This window comes from Kogia breviceps, chromosome 11 (genome assembly GCF_026419965.1).
Source record: "Kogia breviceps isolate mKogBre1 chromosome 11, mKogBre1 haplotype 1, whole genome shotgun sequence".
In the NCBI taxonomy this organism is placed as follows: domain Eukaryota; kingdom Metazoa; phylum Chordata; class Mammalia; order Artiodactyla; family Physeteridae; genus Kogia; species Kogia breviceps.
In genome coordinates this window covers 73,595,623-73,622,169 of record NC_081320.1, presented here as the reverse complement: position 1 = coordinate 73,622,169, position 26,547 = coordinate 73,595,623, and the positions used below count along the sequence as shown (strand labels likewise).

General features: G+C 45.0%; 1 protein-coding gene across 3 annotated transcripts; it reads right to left on the bottom strand.

Moving 5' to 3' along the window:
• Nucleotides 1-1,765: 1,765 nt before the first annotated feature.
• Nucleotides 1,766-26,547, bottom strand: CDC42EP3 (CDC42 effector protein 3). 3 transcript variants are annotated; one of them, XM_059078904.2, is made up of 2 exons: nucleotides 26,057-26,547; nucleotides 1,766-4,703 (listed from the first exon to the last, which is right to left on the bottom strand). In XM_059078904.2, exon 2 carries the CDS (start codon nucleotides 4,465-4,467, stop codon nucleotides 3,703-3,705), a length of 765 nt encoding a protein of 254 aa, XP_058934887.1. In that variant the 5' UTR covers nucleotides 4,468-4,703; nucleotides 26,057-26,547; the 3' UTR covers nucleotides 1,766-3,702. The 3 variants fall into 3 exon arrangements, with proteins under 3 accessions (XP_058934887.1, XP_058934885.1, XP_058934886.1); XM_059078902.2 differs by lacking the exon at nucleotides 26,057-26,547 and adding an exon at nucleotides 25,346-25,696; XM_059078903.2 differs by lacking the exon at nucleotides 26,057-26,547 and adding an exon at nucleotides 25,386-25,678.

Sequence of the window (26,547 nt, the reverse complement as noted above, 5' to 3'; positions counted from 1 at the left end):
GTATTGCTTAGCCAGAACCAACACGTTGAATACATGTGAGTATAGTTTTGAGTATTTGTGATGTTCTTGAGTCCCATACAGTCAAACAAACCAGAAGGCTACCCGTGTGGGTCAATGGTAGCTTATCACTTGGCATCTGTGAACTTCTTTTATTTTGCTGGATCTGACCCAAAAGTATGCGTGGAGACACAGGGCAGCACCCAATAACCCTATTTATATGACTTACTGACTTGTTTAAGAAAAAAATGAGTTCATTCATTCATATTGTCTGTGGACTCATTCTAAAGTCCGAGAATTCTCTTTATTAGACCTGCTAAATTTAGGAGTAGGTTGGGAACATAATTTCCAAAGGAGAAACACTTATTGGAGAGAAACCATCATGTTGACTTGTTCTATTGTGTTGACATATTTCACAGTAAAATTGAATCTCATCAGGCTCCACATTGAGGATCAGAACCATCACCTAATGTATAATTTTCTTTCCTCTGTTTTACAATATTTATCAAGTTTATTCATGGACTCATGAACTTCCTCCATGCCATGACTTCAAGTGTTTTGGTGGGGACACTTGAGAAAAAATGGTAACTTTCAGTGACATAAAAAAGGAATAGACCATGACTCTGGAAACCTAAGTTCTCTTTTATGTTCAACCAGTTTAGTCATTTGTGACTCTGAGTCACTGAAATGTGATAACTAATGACATTACACTTACGAAGAGCTGAGTACCTTGATATTTTGATCTTTTTCAGCAGGTAATTTTAGGTAGAAATTATCTATCTTATCCTCTGTTAGGCCTCACTGCAAAGGGAAAAGACTACCCACAAGAACTTTGACTGCTACAACACCAAGGGTCTCTACTTATATAAATTGCATCGTCTCTTCTCTGGTTGTTGGGTCACAGGTGGCTCGCATTCTGAATTTGCAAGTAAAGTGAACCTTGGTAAATTAGGTTAAAAGTGGCAGAACGGTCACGGGCTGAGAACATCAATTCAGCTCTCAGCAGGTGCAAGCCGGAAGAGCCTTTTTGCAGAAAACTTAAACCAGCTCTGCACCTGCTCCCTAGAGAAGGAACAGAGTGTTAGAAGGGCTGCCACAGGAGAAATGACTCAACAATATCGTTCATAAGCCGGATGTGGCTGTTTCCTTTCTAACAGGGGCATGCTTGTTGCCATCTCAATGATATCTAACCTAATGGGAGGGACTCTATGTGAAAGGGCTCAGAGGAAGTCTGATGGGTAATACCTACAAGGATGCATTATTGCTTAGATTCTATCAAACAAACCTGATACTGGCAGAGCTGTTCTCCCTACTCGTCACAGAGGGAGCAGAGGAAATGCACAGATGTTCCTCATCATTTCACCTAACAGTTTAATCTTTTCCTTGAGGTCATGCTGCAGATGAAGAGTAAAATGATAATATGATCAACAAAAGTTAAGATGGGGAATGTGTTGAAAGAGTCTGATTAAAAATGATGAGATACATCAGACTCTTCTTCATTCTCAGGACTTAGATAAGGCTATTTGGAACTGTGAACTGTAAGTGGGTATCTCGCAGATAAAGAACACTGGAAAATTGTGGGACAGAAATACAACTGGGGAATTAAGGCAGGAACTCAGTGCTCTAAGGGAGCTTGTTGCCTCTTTCTACTTCAAGTCATCCTAACTGCGTTTCACCTGCAGCTCAGATTTCAGCTAACCAGATGATGGAATTGCAGCAACTCCAGACATGGTGAGAATATCATTGAAAAGTTTGGAGGAGGCAGTCATTTCAGGGATACATTTTTTTTTTTAATATAAATTAATACATTGATTTTTGGCTGTGTTGGGTCTTCATTGCTGCGCATGGGCTTTTTCTAGTTGCAGCGAGCGGGGGCTACTCTTCATTGTGGTGCATGGGCTTCTCATTGCGGTGGCTTCTCTTGTCGCAGAGCACGGACTCTAGGCACATGGGCTTCAGTAGTTGTGGCAGGCAGGCTCAGTAGTTGTGGCTCATGGGCTCTAGAGCGCAGGCTTAGTAGTTGTGGCGTACAGGCTTAGGTGATCCGCAGCATGTGGGATGTTCCTGGACCAGGACTTGAACCTGTGTCCCCTGCATTGGTAGGTGGATTCTTAACCACTGCGCCACCAGGGAAGTCCCAGGGATATATTTCAAGGAGAAATGAAAGTTTTTGCCTGCAAGTGTTTGTCTTTGAGGGGGAAGGGGTGTTGACAACAGGACTGGAATAGGTGTGTATATTTCCTGTTCCTGTTTCCTTAACCAACATCCTCAGGGCATCTCTGTCTTCTTGGGGGCAAGGTGCTCTGCTGCTCTCTTTTTTGGCCTCCTTAATCTTGTCTATATGGCACCTGCCACATGGAAGCATCTGGTCCTGTAGGGACGGGGCTGGGGTTACATGAGTTTGCCGTGTTAAAAGTGAGGGAGGAGATTCACAGAAATGAGTTTTTGAAAAGTTGGCATCAGTGCTGACTTAAAAAAAAAAAATCTCACCTCACATGTTCATTGTTCCTAAAATTGAGGGGCCTTAGTTTTAGAATCTCAAACCTTTGGGAAGTAATCAAAATTACTGAGTGGGTGGAAATCACCTCTTACCTTATTTTAAAGGCTCATGTACACTTTACAGAAGCAATTTTTCTAGCCCTGGACTTGAAGAAAATATAATTACTGTCTTATGTTTTTGTTTATTACTATAACCAAGCAAGTTGATTTTAACATTTACTCTTTATTGTGTTGTATGAAGTACCTATGTAATGCAAGTATGTACTGTACTAAAATACCCATATTTCCAAATAACATTATGTGGTGTAGCCCACAGTCTCTGCAGAAGCATTGTGAGTAACCTGTGCCTTTACACTTTACAATCCATTGTTGGCTGCTGTGAAAAGTATGATAACAGATGAAGGAAATAAAAATAAAGCTAAGTATGAATACATTTTTCCAAACATACACATACACAGCTTAGAATGGAATCCCAATGGAAAGTCAAATGACCACATTTGATGTAGTACCTATAAAATGTAGACTCTGCAATAAAGAGCCAAAGGCACATAAAAATATATTTTAACTTTAAAAATAACTTAGTTACAGTAATACTTTGCTTGTGTCTTACCAACATGTAGCTGACAGTCAAAATTTTGCAATATAGATATAATATATAGAGATATATAAGAGCTACAAGCAAATCCCCGAAACCCATAAAGTTGTTCAAATGTGAAAACAGAGAAACGTTTTAACACTGAAGAATTTGCTATGGTGAGCCCAAACGATATAATATAGAAAAGAGTCTAGAAAAAAGGCGTGGGTGTTAAATAAATTTTGACTTCCTCTTGCTCAGAAAATGCCAGAGTACTGTAAAGGTCCTTAATGCGACTGGCACAGCCCTTCATAAGCAGTGCCAGTCCTGGCCAAGCCAGATTTTTTATGTGTCTGAAAACAAAAAATGTGAGCTCTACATCAGCAATGCCCGCCGAAAATGGGTTCTGACTCACTTCCTCTCTTTGCCAGGATAGGTTTTTTTGTTTTTATTCACTGTTTTTGCAAACAGGGCATACCAGGTAAAAAAATATTTTGTAGGAAAGTTATTTTAGAAAACCCATCACGTGACAGCAAGTATAGCCAGCGAAGCTCTTCTCTTTGTGGTTAGTTTTGTTTTGTTTTGTTTTTTGATACCTTTTACCCCAAAGGAAAAGAGCCGGAGGTGTCCTGTTACTTATTTTTATCCATGACATTCAGCACCTCATCCAGAAATGAGGGCCCAAGATCGAGCTGCAGGGAGAGGAGGGAACCCGTGAGATCAGAGAGGGACTCCTCTGATTTAGTCTTTTCCTTGACGAGCTCGCACGGGGCGGAATGGTCAAACATGTCCTCGGCCACCCAGTCGGGATACTGTTCGGAGAGGCTGGAGGAGTGGCTGCCCCTGCCCTGGCTGGACTGGGATGCAGACCCGCTGGACCCCCATGAGACGTCCCCCTGGTGGACCGTCCCGTTCTCCAACAGGCTGCTTTCCTCTGGAGCCTTCTCCTCCATGACTGGTTCACAGCTAAGCCGGGGCAGCTTTCCCGGCCCTAAGGACTCCTGTTTGGAACTGAATGTCACCGGTGACAACAAAGGCAACATGAGTGCTTGGGATCCTCCGATGGTTGGGAGGGAGATGGCGTTTTTGAGCACCGGAGAGGGTGTTTCTGTGAACATGGAGTCGGAGGTACTGTTGGCCCGGAAGAACTCGTTATGCCCAGGGAACTGGCCCATGCGCGCTTTCTCCTGGTTTCCAGGTAGAAGCTCATAGTTGCCTTGAAGAAAGGAAATGTCTCCAAAGACGTCGTGCTGGCCCTCTTTGCCAATGTGAATGGTGTGGCGGAAGTCTCCAAGGGGAGGGCTGATCATATCCGGAGACAAGATGTCTCTCAGTTTAAATTTCTTTCCTTTCTTGTTATTGGCAGCTTTCAGGTAAATTGGGGTCTTGGCTGGCATTTTGGAGTTTGAGGATGTCGATTTTACAAAAGGGAAAAAGGGCGACTTTCTTCACAGATGTTATATGTTTCCCAATATCGTTTTTGATAGGAACTGTCACATCATTTTCTCAAGTAGTTTCAGAAGTGGCTCTGAAACGAGATGGAGGTCTAAGAGGCCTTCCTGGACTTACAGCCAAGCAGGGCTTTCTGGAGAGCCGGTTACATCCGCCAGTCCCTTCCACAGCATGGAGAAACCTGGAAGAGAAACCAAAGCAGGTTATAATTAGCTGACCCTTCAGGGATCACTTGGGCCTGACTTTTTCACTTTCTCACTTTTTCAAGAGCCTGTAAATAATGGCAGGACCAGTTCCCATCTGAAGCCAAACTTTATTTTGTTTCTCTCCATTAAGCAGGATAAAAACTTTGATCTTAACAAGGGTCTACTAATCTTAGTCTTACTTCAGTGGAAAAAAGAAAAAAGGGAGAGAAAGAGAGATTAAAAAACCCAAACGTATGACATCAGCACTTTTTAAACATGGTCATGGACACAATTTTCTGGATACGTCTGAGATTTTAGTCCTTTTCCTCCGTTATAGGAACTGCTCTCAGCACATGAGCAGAGTGATGTCAGCTCCTTAGACACAACTGAATTTGTTTTAAAATATATTTTCTCTCTTGCTTTGGCGTTCACACTAGCAAGACGAAGAATATTTTGTTGTTGATTGACTTCTTTATATAAATAAAAATGCAATACAATGAAGTCCTATAAGGAAAGGAACTAGAAATATCATTTACTAGGTGACAGTGAAGCTAGTGTCCAACAAAATCTCAGTGAAAATGCATTCTTACAGTTGAGAAAACTGAGATTCGGAAGTCAAAAAAAAGGAACACCCTTTCTCAGTAAGATAAAGCCATTATGGAAGCTGGAGCTGGAATCAAGTTGTGGCAGAGAGAACGGGGCTGTCAAAAATTTCAGGATTTTAACCTAAATGAGAAAAGAATTTGAAAAAGAATAGATACGTATATATGTATAACTGAATCACTTTGCTGTACACCTGAAACTAATACAACACTGTTAATCAACTATACTCCAATATAAAATAAAAATTTTAAAAGAATGTGAAAAGCAAAAAATACAATTCAGGATTTGGCGACATTCTGAAATGGAAGGAAAAGAACAAAACTGCTTCTTTTTCAAAGAAAAAAGTGTGATTATACATAATAGGTTGGGTCTTCTCTTGAGAATACTTTTGAAACATTTGCTGATAAGCTTATATGCTTTCCCTGTGGTAGGCAGGGTTCCAAGTAAGTGGCCCCCTGGTGTTAATGCCTTTGTGGGTGGAACCTGTGAGTTGCTTCTAAGCAAGGTGATGAGATGTCACAGCCCTGACTAGGTTACATTATAAAATATTCTGTTTTAGCAGACTGGAGGGAGGCTCCCTTTACTGGTTTTGAAAAAGTAAGCCACTGAGAGAGGGCATATGGAAATGAATTCTCCCAGCAGCCTGGGGGAACCTGGAAGTGGATCTTTTCCCAGTTGAGCCTCCGATGAGACCATAACTCTGACCCCTAGTTTACAGCCTGATGAGACTATGCATCTAAGCCCTGCCTGGACCTCTGACCTGCAGGCACTGGGAGACAGAACACAGGTAGGGCTGTAAGCCACTACGTTTGTAATTTGTTACCCATGTAGAAAGCTAACACACTCTCCCTGCACATGCTATATGACACAATTAGAAGTGATGGGCTACAAGAAGGTTTGGGGCTCTCGTCTTAGATGAGAACCTCTTCACCTCTTGAAAATAATCCTCTAACTCTTCAGTCACATCAGCTGACATGGAGAAGCTAAAACCTTCGCCACTGTGAGAATTCCTAAAATGGCTCTGCTGTGACCTCTCCCGTTGGGCTCTCCTCCCCCTGGCCACAGAGCAAATAAATAAGTAAATACTCCAAGGGCTGGGTTAGATGGTGGCTTGAGAGCCACATTTGCTTTGTAGCAGCTGGAGGCCGTCTACATCTGCTGCATATTTCTTTCCTTTCAGCAAGAGTTTTAAATTCATTTGCCTGTGGCAGATGGTGAGGATTGTGGTCCATCCAGGTAACAAGTAGCTCTGTTTGGGAAGTGGCAGGCACCCAGGCCTGAGGAGGCAGAGCAGGATGAGCTGGAGAGACCACCCTACCCTGGCTCTGGGAGTGGGGAGGAGGCCAAGGTGGCATGAGGGTTTGCACCCAGAGCAGGCTACCCTGGAAGTTGCCAGATAAGACCACACACTCCCGGGAGGTGGCTGGTGGGTCGGCCTCCCCACTTCAGATTAGGAAGGCACAGAGATACCATGTTACTAAAAGAGACACTTGATACCAAGTGAGTAGATGGGGAACCCTAGCATGGGAAGACTTGGTTGTGAGTCTGACTTTCTCATAGTTTTAACTCTAATTTGGGTCTTGTAATAGTAACAGAAGTGGAAACCCTGGGTCTTCCTGCTAAAACATCAATGTCCTTCCCCTCTAAGTGCACAACAGCCCAGGGCCCCTGCCACCCAGGGTGCCTGGTGTCGCCTCCCTGCCCCTCTAGGCACAGTATGATGATGGCCTGCAGAAGCAGCTAGGGCGCTGGGCCTGCAGAAGGTGGGGGGCAGCCCGGAAGAACAGATGCCCACTGGAGCCAGTGTCCTCAGCGCACAGGGCCATGAGGGCAGCTGCCATGGAAAGATACAGTGTGTCCACTGCAACTCCAAGGCATGCGAGGGCTGCATGTGGTCAGCTGGTGGAGCCAGGGTTATGCAAGGCTAGAACCAAGGCATAGCATTCATTTCAGATTCTTTAGAAAAACAAAAATAGCATGAAGATGCAGCCAGAGTGCTTCTCTGCTCCTCTGACTGGATCACTCACATTCACCCTTTACCTGTACAGCGACTGGGGATATTGGGGAGAAAAAGTGAGGAGAAAAGGTAGAGGGTATGCCTGCTACACTTGGAAGGCCCAGTTCTCAGTCCCTGCCTGGCCACAGCCATGGCCACGGGCCCTGCAGGCCCCTCGGCAGAGGCTTGCTCGACTTGGTAGAAGCTGGGTTTTATGTCAGTGGAGTGGATGCAAAGGTGGGAGACAAGCAACAAAAAAACAAAGAAAAAAGCAAGAAAAGAGTTGGTGAGCAGAGGCTAGATAATTCTCAGTAGATTTATCAGGAGTGGGAAAAGAAAGGAGATACCTTAGAAGACATTTTTCTTTCTTTCTACAAATATTTACATAGTATTTACTGCATGACAGGGATGGAGACTTCTAGGACTTTGGAAACAGTAATTTGTATTCAATTTCTATTGTGTGCCAGGGCTAAGAGCCCTCCAATTAATTGGAAGTTTAAGGAAAAAACCAAAACAAAATGGGAATTTGGTGCAAAAATGTCAGTTTTACAGCTTTATAGACAAGTTGATGTTTGTGATATGGTACTGGGGAAATATCTGAGAGCTCTGACCCATCCATCTATCTTATCTGTTATCTTTCCTCCTCCAGCTCAGGGGCAACCATGCTTGATCTTGGGAGACACAGTCCAATACCCTGACTGCTTCCTCCCCTCCTTTCTGTTTTCTGAATGTTCTGGGCTCCTTGGCTTATCAGTCAGTGGACAGCCATGCCCCAGGCTGACTGCTTAACAACTTCTCTGCTGTTGCTAAAGCAGGAAACTGCAGGGCGGTATCTTCACTGGGAACAAGGTGCCTGGTCCTCGAGAGGGTATGTGTGCATCTCCTGGGAACCACCAACACATCATATGATATGACAAGAAATGTTTACTGAGAACTTCTCTATGTGCTAGGCACTGTTGCAACCTTCGGTGTGTTCTACCTCACTCACAAGAACCCATGTTAACACCCCCATCTTACTGACGAAGCACTGAGGCACAGGCTTTGCCAAGGCTGCATGGCTACTAGGCACTAAAGCCAAGTGGCTGGGCATGGGCTCCAGACATTGGGGTCTTGCCATTTAAGAAGCATACTCCCTGGGAAGTCAGTCAGCTCCCAAATGATGAAGGGGGGTTCCTTCCAAAGCCTCTTTAAGATACAAATATGTGATAACACAATGGGTTGATAAGGGTGGGGAAGCATGCACAGGTCCAACCTCAGTGGTAGGTAGTATCTATGAAAACTACAAATCACATCCCTTAGGCCCTGGAATTCCACTTACAGAGATTTGTCCAATTTACGTATACAGGAAATAATAAATACACAGTGTTGTCAGTCAGTCCAGCATAGTTTATAACAGCCAAGAGTTGGAAACAACTGAGAATTCCCTGGTGGTCCAGTGGTTAGGACATGGAGCTTTCACTGCTGGGGGCCCGGGTTGAATCCCTGGTCGGGGAACTAAGATTCCACAAGCTACGTGGTGCGGCCAAAAAAAAAAAAAAAAAAAATTTGGAAACAACCTAACTGTCCACCTTTAGAGGACTGGTTATACAAATTAAGGTGCATCTGTACAAATGAATATTACACAGGCCTAGAAAAGGATGAAGCAGCTCTTTATATGCTGATATAGAAAGAGCTTCAAAGAGGTATATCTTCAAAGGAAAAAAAAAGAGAGGTGCAAAAGTGTGTAGATAACGTCTGTACTGGCTTGTATGTAGATAAGCTTTCTCTGGAAGCATACACAGGAAATAATGGTGAGGTGCCCACGGGGAGAGGAAGTAGATGGAAGAGGATAAGGGTGGAAGAGAAACTTTTCACTGTACATCCGTTCATGATTTTGGATTTCTGAACCACGTGAATGAATTAGCTATTAAAAAAAAAAAAGTACGAGGGTTGTTTCGGGTTCAGATTGCAGTTTCCTGCAGACACAATTTTATACGTAGGTCCTAAAAGTCTACCGAACCCATGAGTCACTGATCATAATGCAAACAATATTATGGGAAAGTGGGTTCAAAAGCCAAAATCTTAAGGCGGAAGGCCTCATGAGAGGGCTGAGCCTCATCTCACCTGAGCTTGTCAAAGGGACAGATCATTCCTTTCTGTGGTGATCAGGCCTTCACCAAAGAGGCTCCACCAGTCTGTATTTGTAGGATGGAAAAGGTCTCGGAAGAGAAGGATTTTTGTCAGAAGGAAATGAGAAGAGGGAAGAGACCCAGGATGCTGGGGTAAGTGTGGGTGGCAGGGTACCCATGTGGAGGGAAGCACAGGCAGGTGGAGGTACTGGGGCTCAGGGGTATAGCTCCTTCTCTGAGAGGTGGTGGTGACGCAGATGAGCAGCATTTTACGGTGGAATGGTCCTAAAGGCCACAACACGAAATCCTGTCCCTCCTCTCCATTTGCTGAAAAGGAGACTTGGGCTCCTGGAGGCTGCTGGTGGCTGTCCCACATGGTAGCAGACAGAGCAAGGGATGAATCAGAGGGAGAGCCTGAGTCAGGTGGACACCCCGGAGGAGGAAGCGGGAGAAGAAGACAGGAAGAGCTAAACCAAAAGGGCTTACAGTCCTGACTAGAACTGGAGAGCCAGCCCTCCTGGGTGTTCCATGATCCAAATGAAGAGCATTTCCAGCCTTTGTGTATCGGTCAGGACTCTACCACCTTCAGTGACTCTCTACACTTGGGACTCTCCTGCTCTCCAGCTTTCCTACCGTGCCATCATTCCTCCACTCCCACCGTCTTTGAAAGAGAGGAAGGGAGAAGGGGATGAAGGACTGGAGGGAGAAAGGAAAGAAAGAAAATAAAAAGAGAAAAAGAAACCATCCTATGTGTAGACCTTTCTCAAAACCCTGCACTTGACCCTGAAATCTGAACTCTCCAAGATTGCTAATCCCTTTCTCTGGAAGTTCTTAGATCACTGTTTGCTCCTCTTCCCCTGCTTAGATGACATTTGAGGTAATATTCATCTTGGAAATTATAGATTCCTCTGAAAACAAAGGTTCCAGCTCCTGGGCACCGGAGAGGAGAGATTGGCCAACAAAAGGGTTCAACTCCCCAGTCAGTCGCCTGTCACCGTCTATCAAGGTTAGAGAGGATGTCCGGCAGATGTGTGGGTGAGAAGTCCAGCTGCAAAGGCCCAGACCCCCACTCACAGGAACTTGTGAGAAGCTCAAGGGTTCCAAGACACAAAAGGACTCAGGAGGAAGCTGAAGGCATGGTTTTGATAAGAAAGGCAATGTCAGGTGGTCATTCCTGTACCAGGCTAGACAATTCCAGTTTCTTACATGTGACTGATTTAAGCATAAGTGACAGTGTTAACAAGAGAAATCAACACAGCAATAATAATTCAATGAAGAAAAAAACAGAAGTGGCCACACTTCCTTTCATTTCCTTATCCTCCTTTTGGTAAAGAGAATGATGCTGCAAAGACCAAAACAGGGCAGCAGCCAGGAGGTGGGGGAGAAAAGCAAAGGGTTATGAAAAAGTCACACACTGAAAAATCAGTCCCTGGATGACCAGAGTTGACAGTACTGGCAACTCACAGGGCTCTGAAAAGAACAAAGGGGTTGAGATTTTTAAAAATTCCATTTATTTTAAGAAAGGAATGTTTGGTTTGTCTACTAATTGTTTTTAGATTAATTCTTAGGGGACAGAGAGGATAAAAAAGTTCTTGCATCCTGCACAATAGGTTGCAATGTTAATCTAAAACACGCATGCATAAAAACAGGGCAGGTGGGGTGGAGGCATGTGTGCATGTGGCTGTCCTGGGGGACCTGTGGGCCTTTTCCTTTCTTCCACTTGCAGGAAGTGAGTCTGCACTGGACTTCCCCTTTCTTGCTTAGTTGTCACATCCTTCCAAGACCCCCTAACTTCCTATCACTTTTCTCTTTGTCTCAGCGTTGAATCAGCATGCCCTTCTTCCTAGCACCCAGATGCAGCACTGCTGCACCATCTGAGCCCCAAGCAAAAATACCTGGTTATTCCTCCTTTGTGCCTGAGGCAACAGTCCCAGGGAAGGATGGTAGCGTGGCCAAGAACCCGCTACCCCTTACACCCACAGCCATCTCTGGGGTGTTGCTCTCCGTTGCCAACGTAGGGGAGACAATTCCACTGCGATGAGCCCTGGAAAAGTGTATTTCACCCTGGGCTTCACACTTTAAAGGGATAAAGGTGACCTGGAACATGTTCCTACAGGTCCCAGGAGTCCAACAGGGAGACAAAGGGACTCTGTCAGGACACGTGAGAAGGTGAGGTGGAGCAGCTTAAAGAAAACTCAAATACTGAGGGAAAATGAATCTTTAGGGATCTGAAGGATTCACTCAACTGCAACGGAAAAGGGATTAACTTGTTCAGTACGAGAGGCGCTAGGGCTACAAAAGCAGAAGCTACAGGGAAACAGCTTTTGGATCCTCTAGGGGAGAACCCAGGGTTCTGGCAAGATGGAATGGGTTGCTGTGGGAAAAGGGGGCAGTGTACGGGGCATGCACAGAGGATGTCACCGGGCAGCAGCCTTGCCTCTGAGCGGCTGAGATGTGCACAGTGGGTGGGGTCTCGTCCCTGTTCATTCTGAGTCTCCCACAGGGGAAAACTATCACTGCTCATTTCCTTATGGCTCCACATCACACTCACCCATAAAAAACACTCACAGACTTTTCCTAGAAGACTTTCCATTTGAAGATAGCAGTTATTACTAATACAGGGATGACCAGACAACCTTCTGTATCAGAAATATTAAAATATTATGACGATGAGGGCACTCATGCCAGTCCTTTTGGAAACTTCTGTAGGAGTGCGTCTCTGGATCAAAGAATTTTAAAATTCAAGGAGAAAAAAAAAAATACTAGTAGAGATTCAACGTTGAACTTAGTGAAAATCTAAGACAGAAATAAATGTAACCAGAGAATACCCTGGTAAATGGCATCCTGAAGGGATGCTTTTCATATTTTTAGTCTGTTTTACTCCACCCACGAGAAGATAAAAAGATGCCTTTTCTATTTTTAGATTCTTATCCTCGCCCCATAATATCTGAACTGAGGACATAGCTATATGCTGCAAGGCTATAAAACGCCATTAGCTTAGTTTCCAGCCGCCTGGCTGTCATGCAAATGAACTTATAGCCAGACTGAGCAGACTATTTTATAGACCCACTCAGAAAGTCTATGCTACATCTCTACCCTCAATTATTTATAAATGGACTTCTCGTTTATGATTCAGCTACAGCTTGTATTTATTTTTCTTTTACAACCCTGATTATATAGAGACCCACAAATACCATATGGGAGACTCACTGCTAATGTGCATACACTCCTCACATTTATAGGCTCTAATTGTACTGTTTGAAAGGGTTTTTAGAAGCAAAACTGGAAGACAGAACATCTACCTCAAAGTACCAACCCTGCACTTTTGAAGAGAGGCCATTTCGACCTTTCTCCCTATTAAAAGGAGTTACTGAGGAGGACTCAAGATGGATGTGGAGTCCTGGCAGTTACAACGAGGCAGGAGAGGGGCCTGGCTCATTTACCATGACGAGTTTTACTAGGGTTCTAGCTGGTGGGTATGAATAATCCAATAAGACCATTCCTGTGAGCTGCTCCCGTGCTTCTAGAACTAATGGATCCGACTTGGTTTGTGAAGCTGCAAGGACAATATCAATACAGGATGAGAATCTCACCCTGAAGTTGTCAGCAACATTCAGCTGGGAATTGGCTCAAAGCAGAAAACTCAGCTCAAATCAAATAACTTGTAAAGTTGCTTATCTGCTCACCAAAAAAATAAAAAGAAAAAAAACCCCTAATATTTAAGTCAGTAACTATTCTATGAAAACTCAAACTAAGGCAATAGGAATATCAAATGATCCAAACAGGTTTGACAGGTGTCCAGAAATTCAGACTACAGTCACTTGACTCATACCACATATGGTATGGTGTTCTTCGTCCTTTGCCTTCAGAGCACATCTAATTTAGGTCTCTTGACTACTCTTCCTTCCCTAACAGGATGAAGGGACAGATAGGGATTTCCACGCCGTCCTCCCACCCTGCTAGGGCCCTTGATAATCATCCACACTCGTTGCAGGGGCTCCTCTGCAGCACACCAACACTGGGTATGTTTGGAACCTGGCAGTGGCCAGTGCATTCTCTACCTACTTCCACGACAAACCCCCCTGTGTTATTTGTACATAAATATCTGTACACAAATATTTGTTGAATGCATGAATGAGTATCCCATCTGACTAGGCTGAGAGCTTTTCTGTGAGTATGAGCTGGGTCTTATTTATCTTTTTTGTCAACCACAACACGTGGCACACAGTGAACAAATTAAGAAGTGTTATTTAAATCCCTAACCCCTGCTAGACCTTCCATCATGAGAGATGAGTTGCTTCGCTCTCAGGAACCATCCCCCAGTCCAAGTCTACAAGGGATGCCTCTAGAAAGTAGCAAATTTGAAATGCCGAGTTCTCTAAAGAATTTACATATGTGAATAGCGATGGCTAGAGTGCGTGCTGTGGGCCAGACAGGTGAGTATTAGAACACACCTCTTAGGAACCAGTCTTAGATTAAGCCCATGTCTTAGACCCATCAGCCAAAACATGGAGGAGCCAGGATTTCAGCTATGGCTGGACTCCACAGTCCATGCTTTTAACCACTGCTGATTTGATAACTAACATGACGACTGCCATGGAAGTGGGTTGAGAATGGGAATGTCTATTCCAGGCTATCAGGTGCTGAAGTCTGACAGCACCAAGAGGAAAGGATACACTATGATCTCTACATCAATGAGAGGCAGAGATGATGACCTGACCTTGTCATTAACTAAGAATGAATAAAATGGTCCCAGATACCAGCCTCTCCAACTCACTAGGACTTTTCAGTATTTTTGCCCTTATCAAAGAATCTCAAAAGGGATTTGACTTCATGTGAAGTAAAAGCCACGAGATTAAAATTTTGAGGTAATAAAAGCCCCTGAGTCTCAAGGAGAAAAAAAAAAAAAATCCTGTTCTTAGAAAAAAGCGTTAAGTGCTGTTAATTATTTTCCCAGAGGAAACACGTGCATCGTGGCCATGCATCGGGGCGCCTGTACACCCACAAGCCTTTTGCCGGGACAATGGCTCCCTTCCCTTGCTATTGACACGTGACTTCCCTCTTGACTTTCTGAAACTAAGAAACCTGTGTTCCTTACGTGAATTGTCCTCCCACCTCTTTACCATCAACCACTATTCATAACATCCTCCAAGACCTGCTTCAGTCACTTCCTTCCTGGAGAAATTCTCAAACTCACCTCACGCAATACAGGCTCATTACTGCCTTGCTTGGAGGTTTTCTTAAGGGCTCCTAAAGAGCTTATATTTGTTTTCTTTCCTGTTCTCTTGTGATTTTGTGTCTGATTTCTTCTGGTAGGTAGTAAGCTCAATAAGAATAAGGTAGGCAAAGGTGCTATAAAAAAAAGAGCCGCTGTTGTTAACAGTCTCTTCTTTACGCTGGATCACTTACAGAGCCTCCTCTTGGGCTGCGAACACAAGAGGCCCTTAAATTTTATTGAATAAGCCCTTTTAGCTTTCCCTATCCCCATCCCTTAGATCAAGGGTCTGCAAATATGGTAGGTGGGTCAAATCCAACCCTGTGTCTGTTTTTGTAAATAAAGTTTTATTGGAACACACCAGTGCTCATTTTTTTATGTACCACCTTCAGCTCAGTAGTTCTCAACTGAGGGTGATTCTGTCCCATCCCACCCCCCACCCCCGCAGGTGACATTTGGCAATGTCTAGACATATTTTTGATTCTCATGACTGGGGGTGGTGGCGGCATCTACTGGCATCTGGTAGACAGAGGTCAGAGGCACGGCTAAATGAACATTCTATGACGCACAGGACACTGCCCCCACAACAAAGAATTTTCCGGCCCCCGTTCCCTGCCTGTAGTGGTGAGGGCTGGAAACCCTGGTAGAGCTGCTTTCAAATGACAAGGTCAGAGTTGAGTCGCCGTGACAGTCTGTATGTGGCCATCGAAACCTAAAACACTAAACTGACACTTTACGGGAAAAGTTTGAACCCCTGCCTTAGATGCTGGTATTTTCACGGGGTTGGACGGTGGCTGTCCATGGCCCAGCCCTCAACAATCTCCCAGCAATCATACCCCTGTCCTTGGCCTCAACTACCTCTAATGCTAACTTCCAAATCCGTGTCTTCAGCCCGTACATACCTTAGTCTAGACCAGTGCTACTCCAAGTGGATCTATGGACTAGGCCAGTCCATGATGAGATAAGGAAAGAAATTGAAAGTAAGCTTCTAGAAACTTTATGACATAATCAAGCATGTGGATCTGTGGACTCTTCTCATTGGTCATACTCTTGGCAAGTTTGGGAGCTGTGTATAATCAGGTCTGCATGGAGACTGGGTGAAGTCCAAGCAGCTACTCATTGTGCCAGGTATCCTATACAATCGATTGGAAATTGAAACAAAGAAACAAAACACTAAAAAACACTGGTCCTTCACAGAAAGAAGCACTGGACTTTTCTCCCCTAGTCTTTCAGACCTTTCTCTGTTGCTTCCTTCAGGTACTTCCCGTTCAACTTATCCCTGATGGAATTTGCCATCTTTCCTCCTCTCGCCAGCCCTCAGCATAGGCCTCCTGTACTTTTCCCTCTAGGTAAATGGCAGGAAGTCACCCAAATCCAAAACCCAGCTGTCACCCCCGACTCCTCGCCCTGCCTCATTCTCCACATCAAGTCCTATTATTTGTCTCTTCTTGTCCATCCTACTGCCTCATGCCTCAGCCTCACTTGTAGCTTTTACGATCTCTTGCACATGGGCATCTGCCTTCCCACCTGTCTCCTTGCCTTCAACCCCATCTCCCTCCACTTTATGTTCCAATCTGTATCAGAATGTACCATCGAGAATGCCCTTAACCTTGAGTGGTGGGACCACCCTTACAGCCTGGAGATCAGGGTCTCGCCCAACCCTGCAGCTACATGTCCAGCCAGTCCTCGAGGTCTATACTACTGTTTTATACCTCAAACCCACCAACTCTCACACTATACTGCAATTACTAATGTCTTCTCCACTAGGCTGCCTTCTCTTGGGGACAAGACTGTATTTAATTCATGGCTGGTACTGAACAAATGTTTGTTAAATGAACAAATGAGAAAGTTTGAGATTGCATTGACATCTTTCCTCTTCAACCCTGCCTGCCTTGCTGAAAATGGAATCTGAGTCTTTCTGTGACTCCTACAGGAAAATAAAATAAATTTTAAAAATCGTCTAGCAAGGAGTTGTCATCTATTTTCTTGTGACAAAGGGTTTCTTTCTTTTCCTTTCTCTATCTGTGCAGGGTAAAAATTTAACAGCTTATCAATGTGAGCTACAGTAATTCTACAGACTCATACAGATCATTGAGATTAAGGCAAAAAATATTTGTTGACATGCTATTTCAAAGGGAAAAGACTTCCATCCATGACTGCCATGTGCAAATACAGTCTTAGAGAGACAGGCAAGACTCTAGAAAGATCTGACAATACATTTCCCGGAATGCAGACTTACTAGTTACATTTAAGCCAATCTTAAAGAATGAGGCCCAGGAGGAACAATGAGCTTGCTCCCCTGACCTCTCCTTTCAAAAGGAAATGGATTAAGGGAAAACTTGGATTATTTAGCTCAAGATATACAAGGGAACCTGCAAGAAACTGTATAATGGACATTTTACAGAAGAAGATTGTTTTAATATCAGTGTATAACTAGCACAGATCAAGTACTTAAAAAAAAAACCAATATTAAATGAATGAACACATGGGCAACCAAAACAGTAGATAGAGCTCTCACTGCTATTCTAGGCCTTAGGGGAGGAAAGAACTGGGTGAAACGTTGAGCCAGCCCTATAGGATTCTTTTACAACTCCAGACAATATGGGGGCCAGTTACCTCCTGTGTAAATGGGATAATCACCGCAAACCCGTCTATCTCTCAGGTGATTTATAAGAGCTGAGTGTGAAAATCTTCATAGAGTGCTATGCAAGCACAAAGCATCTTTATCCCAAATGAAAAAGCAGAACATCTACTGAAATACAGTGCTAAGGAGGGGAACCATTCTAATTGCCAAAATAACCATATCCATTTTCTCCTTAAAATGTCTCTGGCAGTCACCGATATATGATTGCAGATGGGGCTAAAATGATTTGTGTTTGCCCTGTGAACAACTGGGATTCTTACCTCCAGCTTAATTAGAGAATAATTCTGTCAACAGGACATGGAGCTAACTTCTTTACATGTACATGCATCCTTTATCTCCAAGGGCAATTCCGCCAGCCTTGAAGACAAATGGGACTCCCTTGAGTTAGGAAAATTACAGCCAATGATTGGTCAGTTGAAGAAAAATTTAAGGGCATACCGTTATTTTCTTTAAATATCTGGTGAGCTGTCAGGTGAGAGGGAATCAGTACTATCCCAAGAAAAGAATTAGGTGTGTGATTAAGGTTCAAGGAGAGGCCAGGTGGGGCTGGATGGGAAGAAGTCTAACCAACTTGAGTTAATCAGCTTAAAGAATGGGAAAGGCCCATCAAAGGAAGTTTTCCAGCTGAGCCTGAGACTGTGGTAGGAATTCCAGAGGGGAGGGAGAGCATTCCTGCACTGGGAGAGGAGTTTGGGGAGATACCCGCTCATCTGTGTTCCTCATTTCAAGTAGCAGCCCCCGGTATGTGCATGTAAGCTTCCTATACACACAGACAGGTAACAGAATCATAGATTTGTGTTTGAGATTTATTTATACTTAATAAAGAAAACGCATGTTAGGGTTCTAGCTTCTAGGGAATTTTAAGAAAAAAACATAATGCTTTTTAATGAAGTTAAGACTATCCTTAGAATCAAAATACTTTTTACTAGCTTATAAAATTTTCATTATCTTTTCTCATCTTTCCTGATACTAAATTAAGGGTACAAAGCAATGCCAGTGACTTTCTCTGTGAGCATCAGCTTGCTCATCTGTAGAGTGGAGATAGTAACGGTGTTTTCTTAGCAGGAGACGACACATACAAAGTAGAAATAGTTGCTAGTGTACAGCAAATTCAGGTTTGCTTTTGGAACTTTTATTTCCCCCCAATGTTTCTGATCTGCTGTTGGCTGAGCCTGCAGATGCAGAACCCACGGATACAGACAGCCAACTGTATAATTCCTCATTCTGTGAAAAAACTGGAATTAGGAAGAAGTCACTGTTTTACTCCCCATGCTGCCCCTGAGATACGTCGGCAGTGGCACTACCTGCCCTGTCAGGTGAGCCCACAGCTTAAGGGCTTAAGAGGAATAGAGAACAAAATCCACCCACGAGCGTAAACTTCTACTAGAACTTATGTAAGGCCAAAAATCAACATTAGTTTGGAAAACATTTCACTCTGAAGTCATCTGAGAGCAGGAAGAGTTTCCAGTTTGGTGCTATGCCGTGCACAGTGGGACATGTGGCTTGAGCTGATTCATTCAGCGAGCTAAGGCTTTGGAGAGAGCCTTCCACATGACTTCATCCAGTCCCTGGCTAGTCATTCACCTTCCACAATATCCATTCAACAACAAACATCTAATAAGGAACTACTGAGTGCCAGGCACTATTCTAGGAACCGAGGCTACAGCAATGATGTGCTCACAGAGCCTACGTGCCAGCATGGAGACAAATGATCAGTAAGCACACCAATGATGAATGGCTCATGCAGGCATGGCTGAGAGGTCTAGGTGAGCATTAGGAAACAACAAGGCTCATCCTTCCCGCACCGGGACTGCCCAGTCTGTGATGTAAGTGGACACATGGTACCGAGCCACCATAGTCACACCTGGGCAGGAGAAAGCTTCAGTGGAAGTTGCAACAGCCTGGCCGAGAAGACTTTGAGGAAGTTCTGGTGGTGGCCTGCTTTTCAGAGTACCTTGGATGATCATTATCACCAAAACCAAAGGATTGGAGGTACCTCCTTTTGAATTTGAACATTTGGTAGCCTGGGAAAGAATAATTTTACTATGGTCAGACTTAATCTTGGGTGACTGAAAAGGATTTCTGGCTCAGCAGTGCTAAGAGAAGATAACACAGGTAGGACTAGATTGTCCATTTTTTCATTAAGTCCTATTGTAAAAAAGATGAATGCCAAGCTAAACTAGGGTCAGTCCCTATTCTCAAAAGAGCCAGTAGTCTAGGCAGCCATAAGGGTCAACAAATGATCATTTAAACACAAGCAGTGTTAAAATAGGAGAAGGTACAAGACACTATGGAAAATGCCTCAGATACAAGGAAAAACCAAACACAAAAAAACAGAATCACAGCTGTTTAGAGCCAGGAGAGAGCCTGGAGAACTTCCACCGGCTTCCTCTGCACCCCCATCCTTCCCCTTCCACATCTTCACAGACAGAATCTACCCAGAGATGGGCAAGGATTCGCCTTGTGACATAGCTGGCCAGTCAAGGGCTTAGAACCCCCTCCTGCTGTGTTAAAAATCAATGTTACGTGTCTGAACTGCTCCTTGGTAAAAAAAAAAAAAAAAAAAGTTTAAAAAATAAATAAAAAGGGAAAGAATTCACATATATTCTGAAATGGCAAAGCCACATTTCACCTAAAAATGACTTTGCTTGTTTAAAAAGTTGTGTGTAGCGTAAATGATTATAATGGATTTGAACAGAACGGGTCTTTTTCAACTAAACACACAGTCATCTATCATTGGCATGATGCGTCTACAAATATGACCTTCAAGTTGTCACCAGAACATGACGGATTCCCAAATGTGTAAGCTGTCTAAATAGAGGCCTGACTTTGAAGTTCTCTGCCCTCCACGCTGGCTTGGGCTGCCTTGCCCGGATTTGCACTAGGTCTGTTTTTCAACACAGGGTTTTACATATTAGTATAGTAGTAAGCCTGCTATGCTAATAGGTGTCACTGATCCTGGCTCACTGGATTCTAGAGCTAGAGATGATCTGAAATCATCTAGAACCAAAAGCTTCACCTTAGAGATGAGAATAAGACCCCGAGAGGTCACAGCTCCACAACCTGGGTCAGAGCTAAGACCAGAACCTATGTTTTCTGATCTCCAATCCCTCTGTGACCGTCTCCACTTAATTCTGCATGAGTTTTAAAAATAGCAGAATGGCAGGGTGTTTGCTAGCATCTTCTAGTGCGTTCCTGTGTCTCTGGCCCTATACACCCTGCGGTTCTCTAAAAGGTTCTTGAGTTCCTTCAGCTCTGTAGGGCAGGCTGTAGCGGGTGGTGTCTGCCTCTGGCTCGATGGTTCCCAAAGTGTTTCTTGCTAGACTAGTCCTGGCAGCTGCTCTGTGGGCAAAATGATTTGATAGACACTATCTCCTTGTGGAGATTCACTGTACCAGTGACATTCAATCCTCTGAAAAGTCCTGCAGGGAGGGACCTTCATTAGACTGGTTTCCCAAAGAATCCTCTTCTGATGCTATTCCTGTCTCAGAGTTCACATGAGGTGGTGCTGTATTAGCTAACTGCAGGTGTGTGATCTCTGTGACACTCTAACAAAGAATCAAAGGCTAGAAGGTTAATGATGACTTTCTCAAATATGCGTATAAAACCCAAACCACTGAAAATCCAGGTTTTAAAAATTAAAATTTGAGGTTCAAGGATTCTACTATTAATTCATGACTTGATCAAGAAAATACTAATTTGAACTCATCAGCCCTTAAACTCATCAGTTTTCTTGGCTATTCAGAAATAGCAGACTTTCTAATATCAATATGATTTGTATTATAAAACTGTATGCTTTAATTTTAAAAACTGCTCTTCCACCAGAGGTACTGTCAAACTCAGTCATCACTATGAGGCTGGGTGAACCCGGGCACTCAAGAAGTACATTAAGGCCAAGGAAGGCATCTTTTTCTAAAGGAAAGAACATACCTGACTGTTGCTGTATAACTATTTGGCTACTGATATTATTTATTCTGGTTTGTGTGATGCTGTTTTGGTTTGTAACCTTGAAAGGATGGGGGCAGGAAAAGGGGAGATTCCAAATGGAGGTGAACAGCCCTAACGCTATTGCCCTCGGTTTTGAGACAACTTGGGTTATTGCAAGCCAAGACATCCTTTCCAGAACCCTTACTTCAATATGAGCAGCCTCCCACAGCTCATTACAAATCCACAGTATCAAAGGCAGAGAAGGCCAGGCAGGCCCCTTGGGTTATCCGGGGCACCCCTCTAGGTTTCAAAGGCCTCTTTGCTCTATCTTTCACACAGAAGGTTATCTAGCAGGGTCTGGGGCATGTGCAGAACTTAGAACTGTAATGAGGCCCGACTTCTGCTAAGGACAGGACGAACCTTCCTGCACACCTTGCTCATGGTTCCTGCATCTTGCTTTAGCTCCTCTTGGGACGACATCACGAGTGCCAGGGACTGCAGGGCCAGGCACCATGGATGTGGTCACCAGTCTCAAGGAGGTGACCATCCAGATGGGTTACTGGACCCTGCAACCCCCTGACCTCTAGAACTTCAAAGTAAGGATGTGTTCCACACACTAAACTCCACTTCATGTTTGGGTTCTGATACTCCTAGTAAATCTCTTTGTTTATGGTATAAATTAAACTGCTCAGGTTACTGCTAGCAGTTTGATGCTGGACCTACTGCAGATGACTACTGGCTATACTTGTGAGTTGAACTATTTTCAATAAATAAAATAATTCACATGGTAGTCCCAAAGGCTGGCAATTACTGTCATCTTCCTTTGGACGGTGGTACTGTGAGATACAGTGTACTGCGAAATGAGTTCTCTGTCAGAGGCCAAAAACCCTTAAAAGAGTCAGATTTAATAGATTCCCTGGCCTTCCTCCCTGTTGGTGAGGGTGGGGTATTTATTTAGCATAAGGTCAAACAGACCTGAGTTCAAACCTGTTCTGCTACTTAATTAGCTGTGTGAACATGGCCAAGTTACTAAACCTTTCTGAGCCTGTGTTCTCACCTGGAAAATAAGAACAATACTATCTACCTCAAAGAGCAGTTGTGAATATTAAATGAGACAACTAGTATTAAGCCCCTAGGGAAACAACAAAAGCAATAATGAAAGCATCAACTTTTTATTGGGTCTACTCTGGACCTGGCCTGTTCTGAGTGTGTTCTTTTTTAACTCATTTAATCTTCAGAGTAATATTATCCTCATTTTGTAATTGATAAACTGAGGTACACAGGCTAAGTAATTTGCCCCAAGTCACACAAGTATTAAGTACCAGGGCCAAGATATGAACCCAGACAGCCTGCCTCAGAGGCTCTTAACCTCAGGGTTTTTTCCCCATCTCCTTAAGCAGAAGATGCTGCTCTTTGTGGAAAATTAGCCATTCATTCATGCACATACTGGGTTGCTAAATTGCATATGCATGTTTAGGTATGTTCCTTACTGTGTAATTTGGGGCAAATTATGTAAGAGGTCTTTCCACACCTGTAAAATGGGGATATTAACAGTGCCTTCTTCATAGAGTGATTATTAGAAATAAATGAATTACTCAAGGTAAAGGGCTAAGAACAGGGCTTGGCACTTAGGGCAGGCTCCATGTGGGAAGTACCTTTGACATACATATTCATGGAACAGTGGGATATATTAGGAGAATTCTTTGACTTTGGTGCTTGGTAAAAGATTTTGTGGCTGGCTTAATCTAGTAGTTTCAAATGACTATACTTTCCTTGCTCTCTGGCAAACATACTGCATTTAAAAAATAGATTTAAGTTTTTATTCCATCAGTGAATAAACAGGTACACAGGATTCTGGTTAGAAAGAAATTAGGCCCAGCTTAAATAAAATCAGACTGAAAGCAAGAATATTTATAATTTAAAAAAAAATCAGAGCAGTCTTCCTAGAGGTTTTTCAGGTTATGAATTGGAAGTCCACTCTCTGGATAAATGTTATGGCTACTGGGCAAAGTGCTTGTGAAAAATTTATGGCCTGGTAAAAGTCTTTTGGTGATGTAGGTTGAAACAACTTTATCCCCAATGCTGTTGAACACCACGAATTTTAGAAGGGAAAAAGGGCAGCTTTTGTGAACATGTTGGACATAAAACACCACTTTAAAGGAAAAGCTGGATAGCAGGTAGGACAAACCAGCTCATGTGGACAGTTCTGTGATGATTTTTATGGCATTGTATTTATTCATGTTGCACCACGTTTAAATTTACAACAAAAAAGCAAAAAAATGTGCAACACTTATTACTCTGGCTGTCTTTACATGTTCCATCGAGATACAAAACAGAATTTCACTGCTCAGATCTTAAGGGAAGGGGGAGCTCATCTTATTTCATGTCTGTAGCTGCTGCCACAGTCATAGCACCATGTTCCAATCATGGAATTCATAATGTAAATCTCTTGCAGATGATAACCACTGGAAAACAGGAACTGCCATGGATCCAGAAAGGCTTCCAAATTTCTCCTCTAATGTTCTTATCTGTGAGCCCAGAGGCTGGTACTGAGTGTTTTATTCAATGAGTGATACCTGTTGGGGAACCTCCATTCTTTAGGAGACTTAATGAAGAACTCTCAACCATTCCTTGGTTCTTTGACTATAGTCTTTATCATTAATTTCACATGTGACAATGCCAAACATTTCACAACTGCCCTAACTTATCTCTGAGTGTTTCGGTCTAATCTGAAAACATACCTGTGTAGCTTATTCTTAACTGTCACAAGAGCTCATAACAGATCTTAGCTGGTATCAAAAAGAGAATCTCTGGAACTGTCCAGAAAAGAAGCTGCATTTCCTGGTCGTTAGATGAAAGGTCTTTTCGAAGTTAGAAGGTTATAGGAGTCTTTTAAATTGCCTTAGGGATACCCCTGGGGCGTCATCAGGGCTTCTAGGTGAGCCTTTTGTCTCCCCGTGCTTCCCTGGGAAGTCCCCAAGAAAGGCTTTCCTATTCAAATCTGCTGCTCTCCTGATTTGTGTTCTTTTTTTAAAGGCAGCACCCCCAAGAAGCTCTAGGATACTACTGTGAAGCCTAAGAGCTGGGGCGTGGGGGAGGAAACCTTTGTCTCCCTAACACACTCATAAATTCCCTCCCCTTACCCAGCACCTCCCACCCCACCACCTAGCACGCATCAGCGGCGACTCCCCCAAATACACCAGGTCTGGAAAGATTCATGTTGCAATACCCTTCTGACATTCCTATTCCCGCCCTCATTTTAATTCACTCACTTTTTTTTTTTTAAACAAAATGTAATTACTTGACTGTCAGCTTGGGCTGCACTCTGGGGCTTTTACTCCTTTCAACACAGCTGCGCTCCCGGCTTTGATGCTGCTGTCCACGCAGCTTGTCCCAGCCACAGCCTGGCTCTCGGTAATGTAACATTCAAGTGCATATTTATTTTTAAACTGACCTCTCAGACTGTACAGTATAAAGGAGGTCCTGCCAAAAAATATGCTACTTTCTATTTATAAGATGAAACACATGCCTCCCGAAGTCGAGAGGGGGATGGAGTATAATAAACCATAACGAAAAAATGGCCAGATCCATTCGTCCTCACATGTCCGATACTTGTCAAGACACTTAGTTTCAAGGAGAAAGGGGAAAAAAATATTGAAAACACTTCAGTTGTTCAGGAACCACCGTCCAAAAAAAAAAAATTGACTGCCTCATCTGCAGGTTGGAGCCTCAGGCACAATGTCCCTCGTCAAGTGAGGAGAGGGCACCCAGCAGGTATTGCCACCTCAGATCTGCACCGTGTACCCTGTGCAGCCCTGATGCCAATCCACGGTGGGAGGGGAGCGGTAGCCATGTGCGGCTTGTTCTCAGATGGAAAAATGCAGTACGCGCCCAGAATGGCTGTCAATAGCTCGGAGGATACAGTGTAGCCGCGCAGCCTTACCCTGAAAAGTGGTGGGCACAAACGGTGGAGCTCTGCGATCTGGTCGTGCCGCTCGCACCCCTCCCAGTTTGCTTTCCCCTTTGGTCCGTTGGACACCAGCTGTAAGGGGGTGCCCTAGGTATCCCCTCTCCCTGTGCATTTCCCAACCTAGACCCCCGCGCACTCCAGAAGCGGCCACGGCCGCCGGTTTGGACATACTCACACACGCGCAGAGAAGGAGCCGTGGGCAGGCAGCAACTCACCAGCGGCGCCAAGGATCCCAGCCGCTGACCCTGGGGCCGGGCGCCACAGTTCCCGAAGGCGCACGCAGTCCCTGCCCGCCACGCGCAGATCCAGCCGGGTCGGCCGGCGCGGCGCCTGCTCACAGCATTATGCGCTCCGAGACGGCGTGAAGGCTCCCAAGGCCGGGGTCTCCGGATTCGCCCCCAGCTCGGGCCCCACCGCTGCGCTCCCCGCCCTCTCAGGCAGCGGCCGGGAGAGAAGGTGCAAGCTAGACTGAGCCCTCCGCAGCCGCACTCCGGGACTGAACCTGCGAAGGGCGGGGCGGGGCGGGGCGGCGCGGGGCGGGGCCGGCGGCGCGCGGGGCGGGCCAGGGCGGGGCGGAGGGCGGGGGCCGCAGGCAGACCCTTCTAGCCGCTGTACCTGAGCCCCGGGCCGGAGCGGGCGGACCGGGTTCACCCGCGGCCCGGCCTGCGGGCCCCCAAAGGACAATGGATTTTCATTGTTACCGCCCCAGCGCCACCCCCAGGGATGCGGCTTCCCTGAGAGAAGCTGCGTTCGGCTCCCTCGGCACAAAGAAAGGTCTCGGGACGCTCGGTTCGAAGAGGGACCAGGGGTGCTAGCTCCAGGGTGCCCGAGGACAAAGGGACTCCGCCCGCACCCCGGACACCTGTACTAAACCTTGTGCGCCCACCTCTCTTCGTCCCAACGATCCGATCTAGCCCGGCAAGGTTCCGGCGTGGCGGCCGGGAGGCCCTCGGGGAAGAGAAGCCACCTGACCGTGCTGCCCCGGCCCGGCCTCGGGCCCCCGGGCCACTCGTAGCCCCGGTTTTGGGGGGAGGGTCGTGTTCTGACAGTTTCCAGCCTGATCCCCTTGGAGCTGCCGCCAAAATCTGGAGAGTGGATTTGGCGCACTGGAGACGCCAGGGGCTGCTGGCTGAGCAGGGGCAAGCGAACAGCCGACGCTGCAGGTTTTTCCAGTCCAGTGGGAGGCGTTTCCTCTCCCGCGGGGTCCCTAAAAGAGATCTGCCTAAAGCTGGGGCAAGCGGGTGGCGGCGCCCCCGGACGAGCGACGGGGCGCAAGTGGCGCAGCGGCTGGCCCGGGAGCGTAAAATTCAGCCCTGGGTGGCACCTGCGCCCGCTGCGCGCCCAGCCCCTTCGCCCGGAGGCCGAACGTGGACCCGG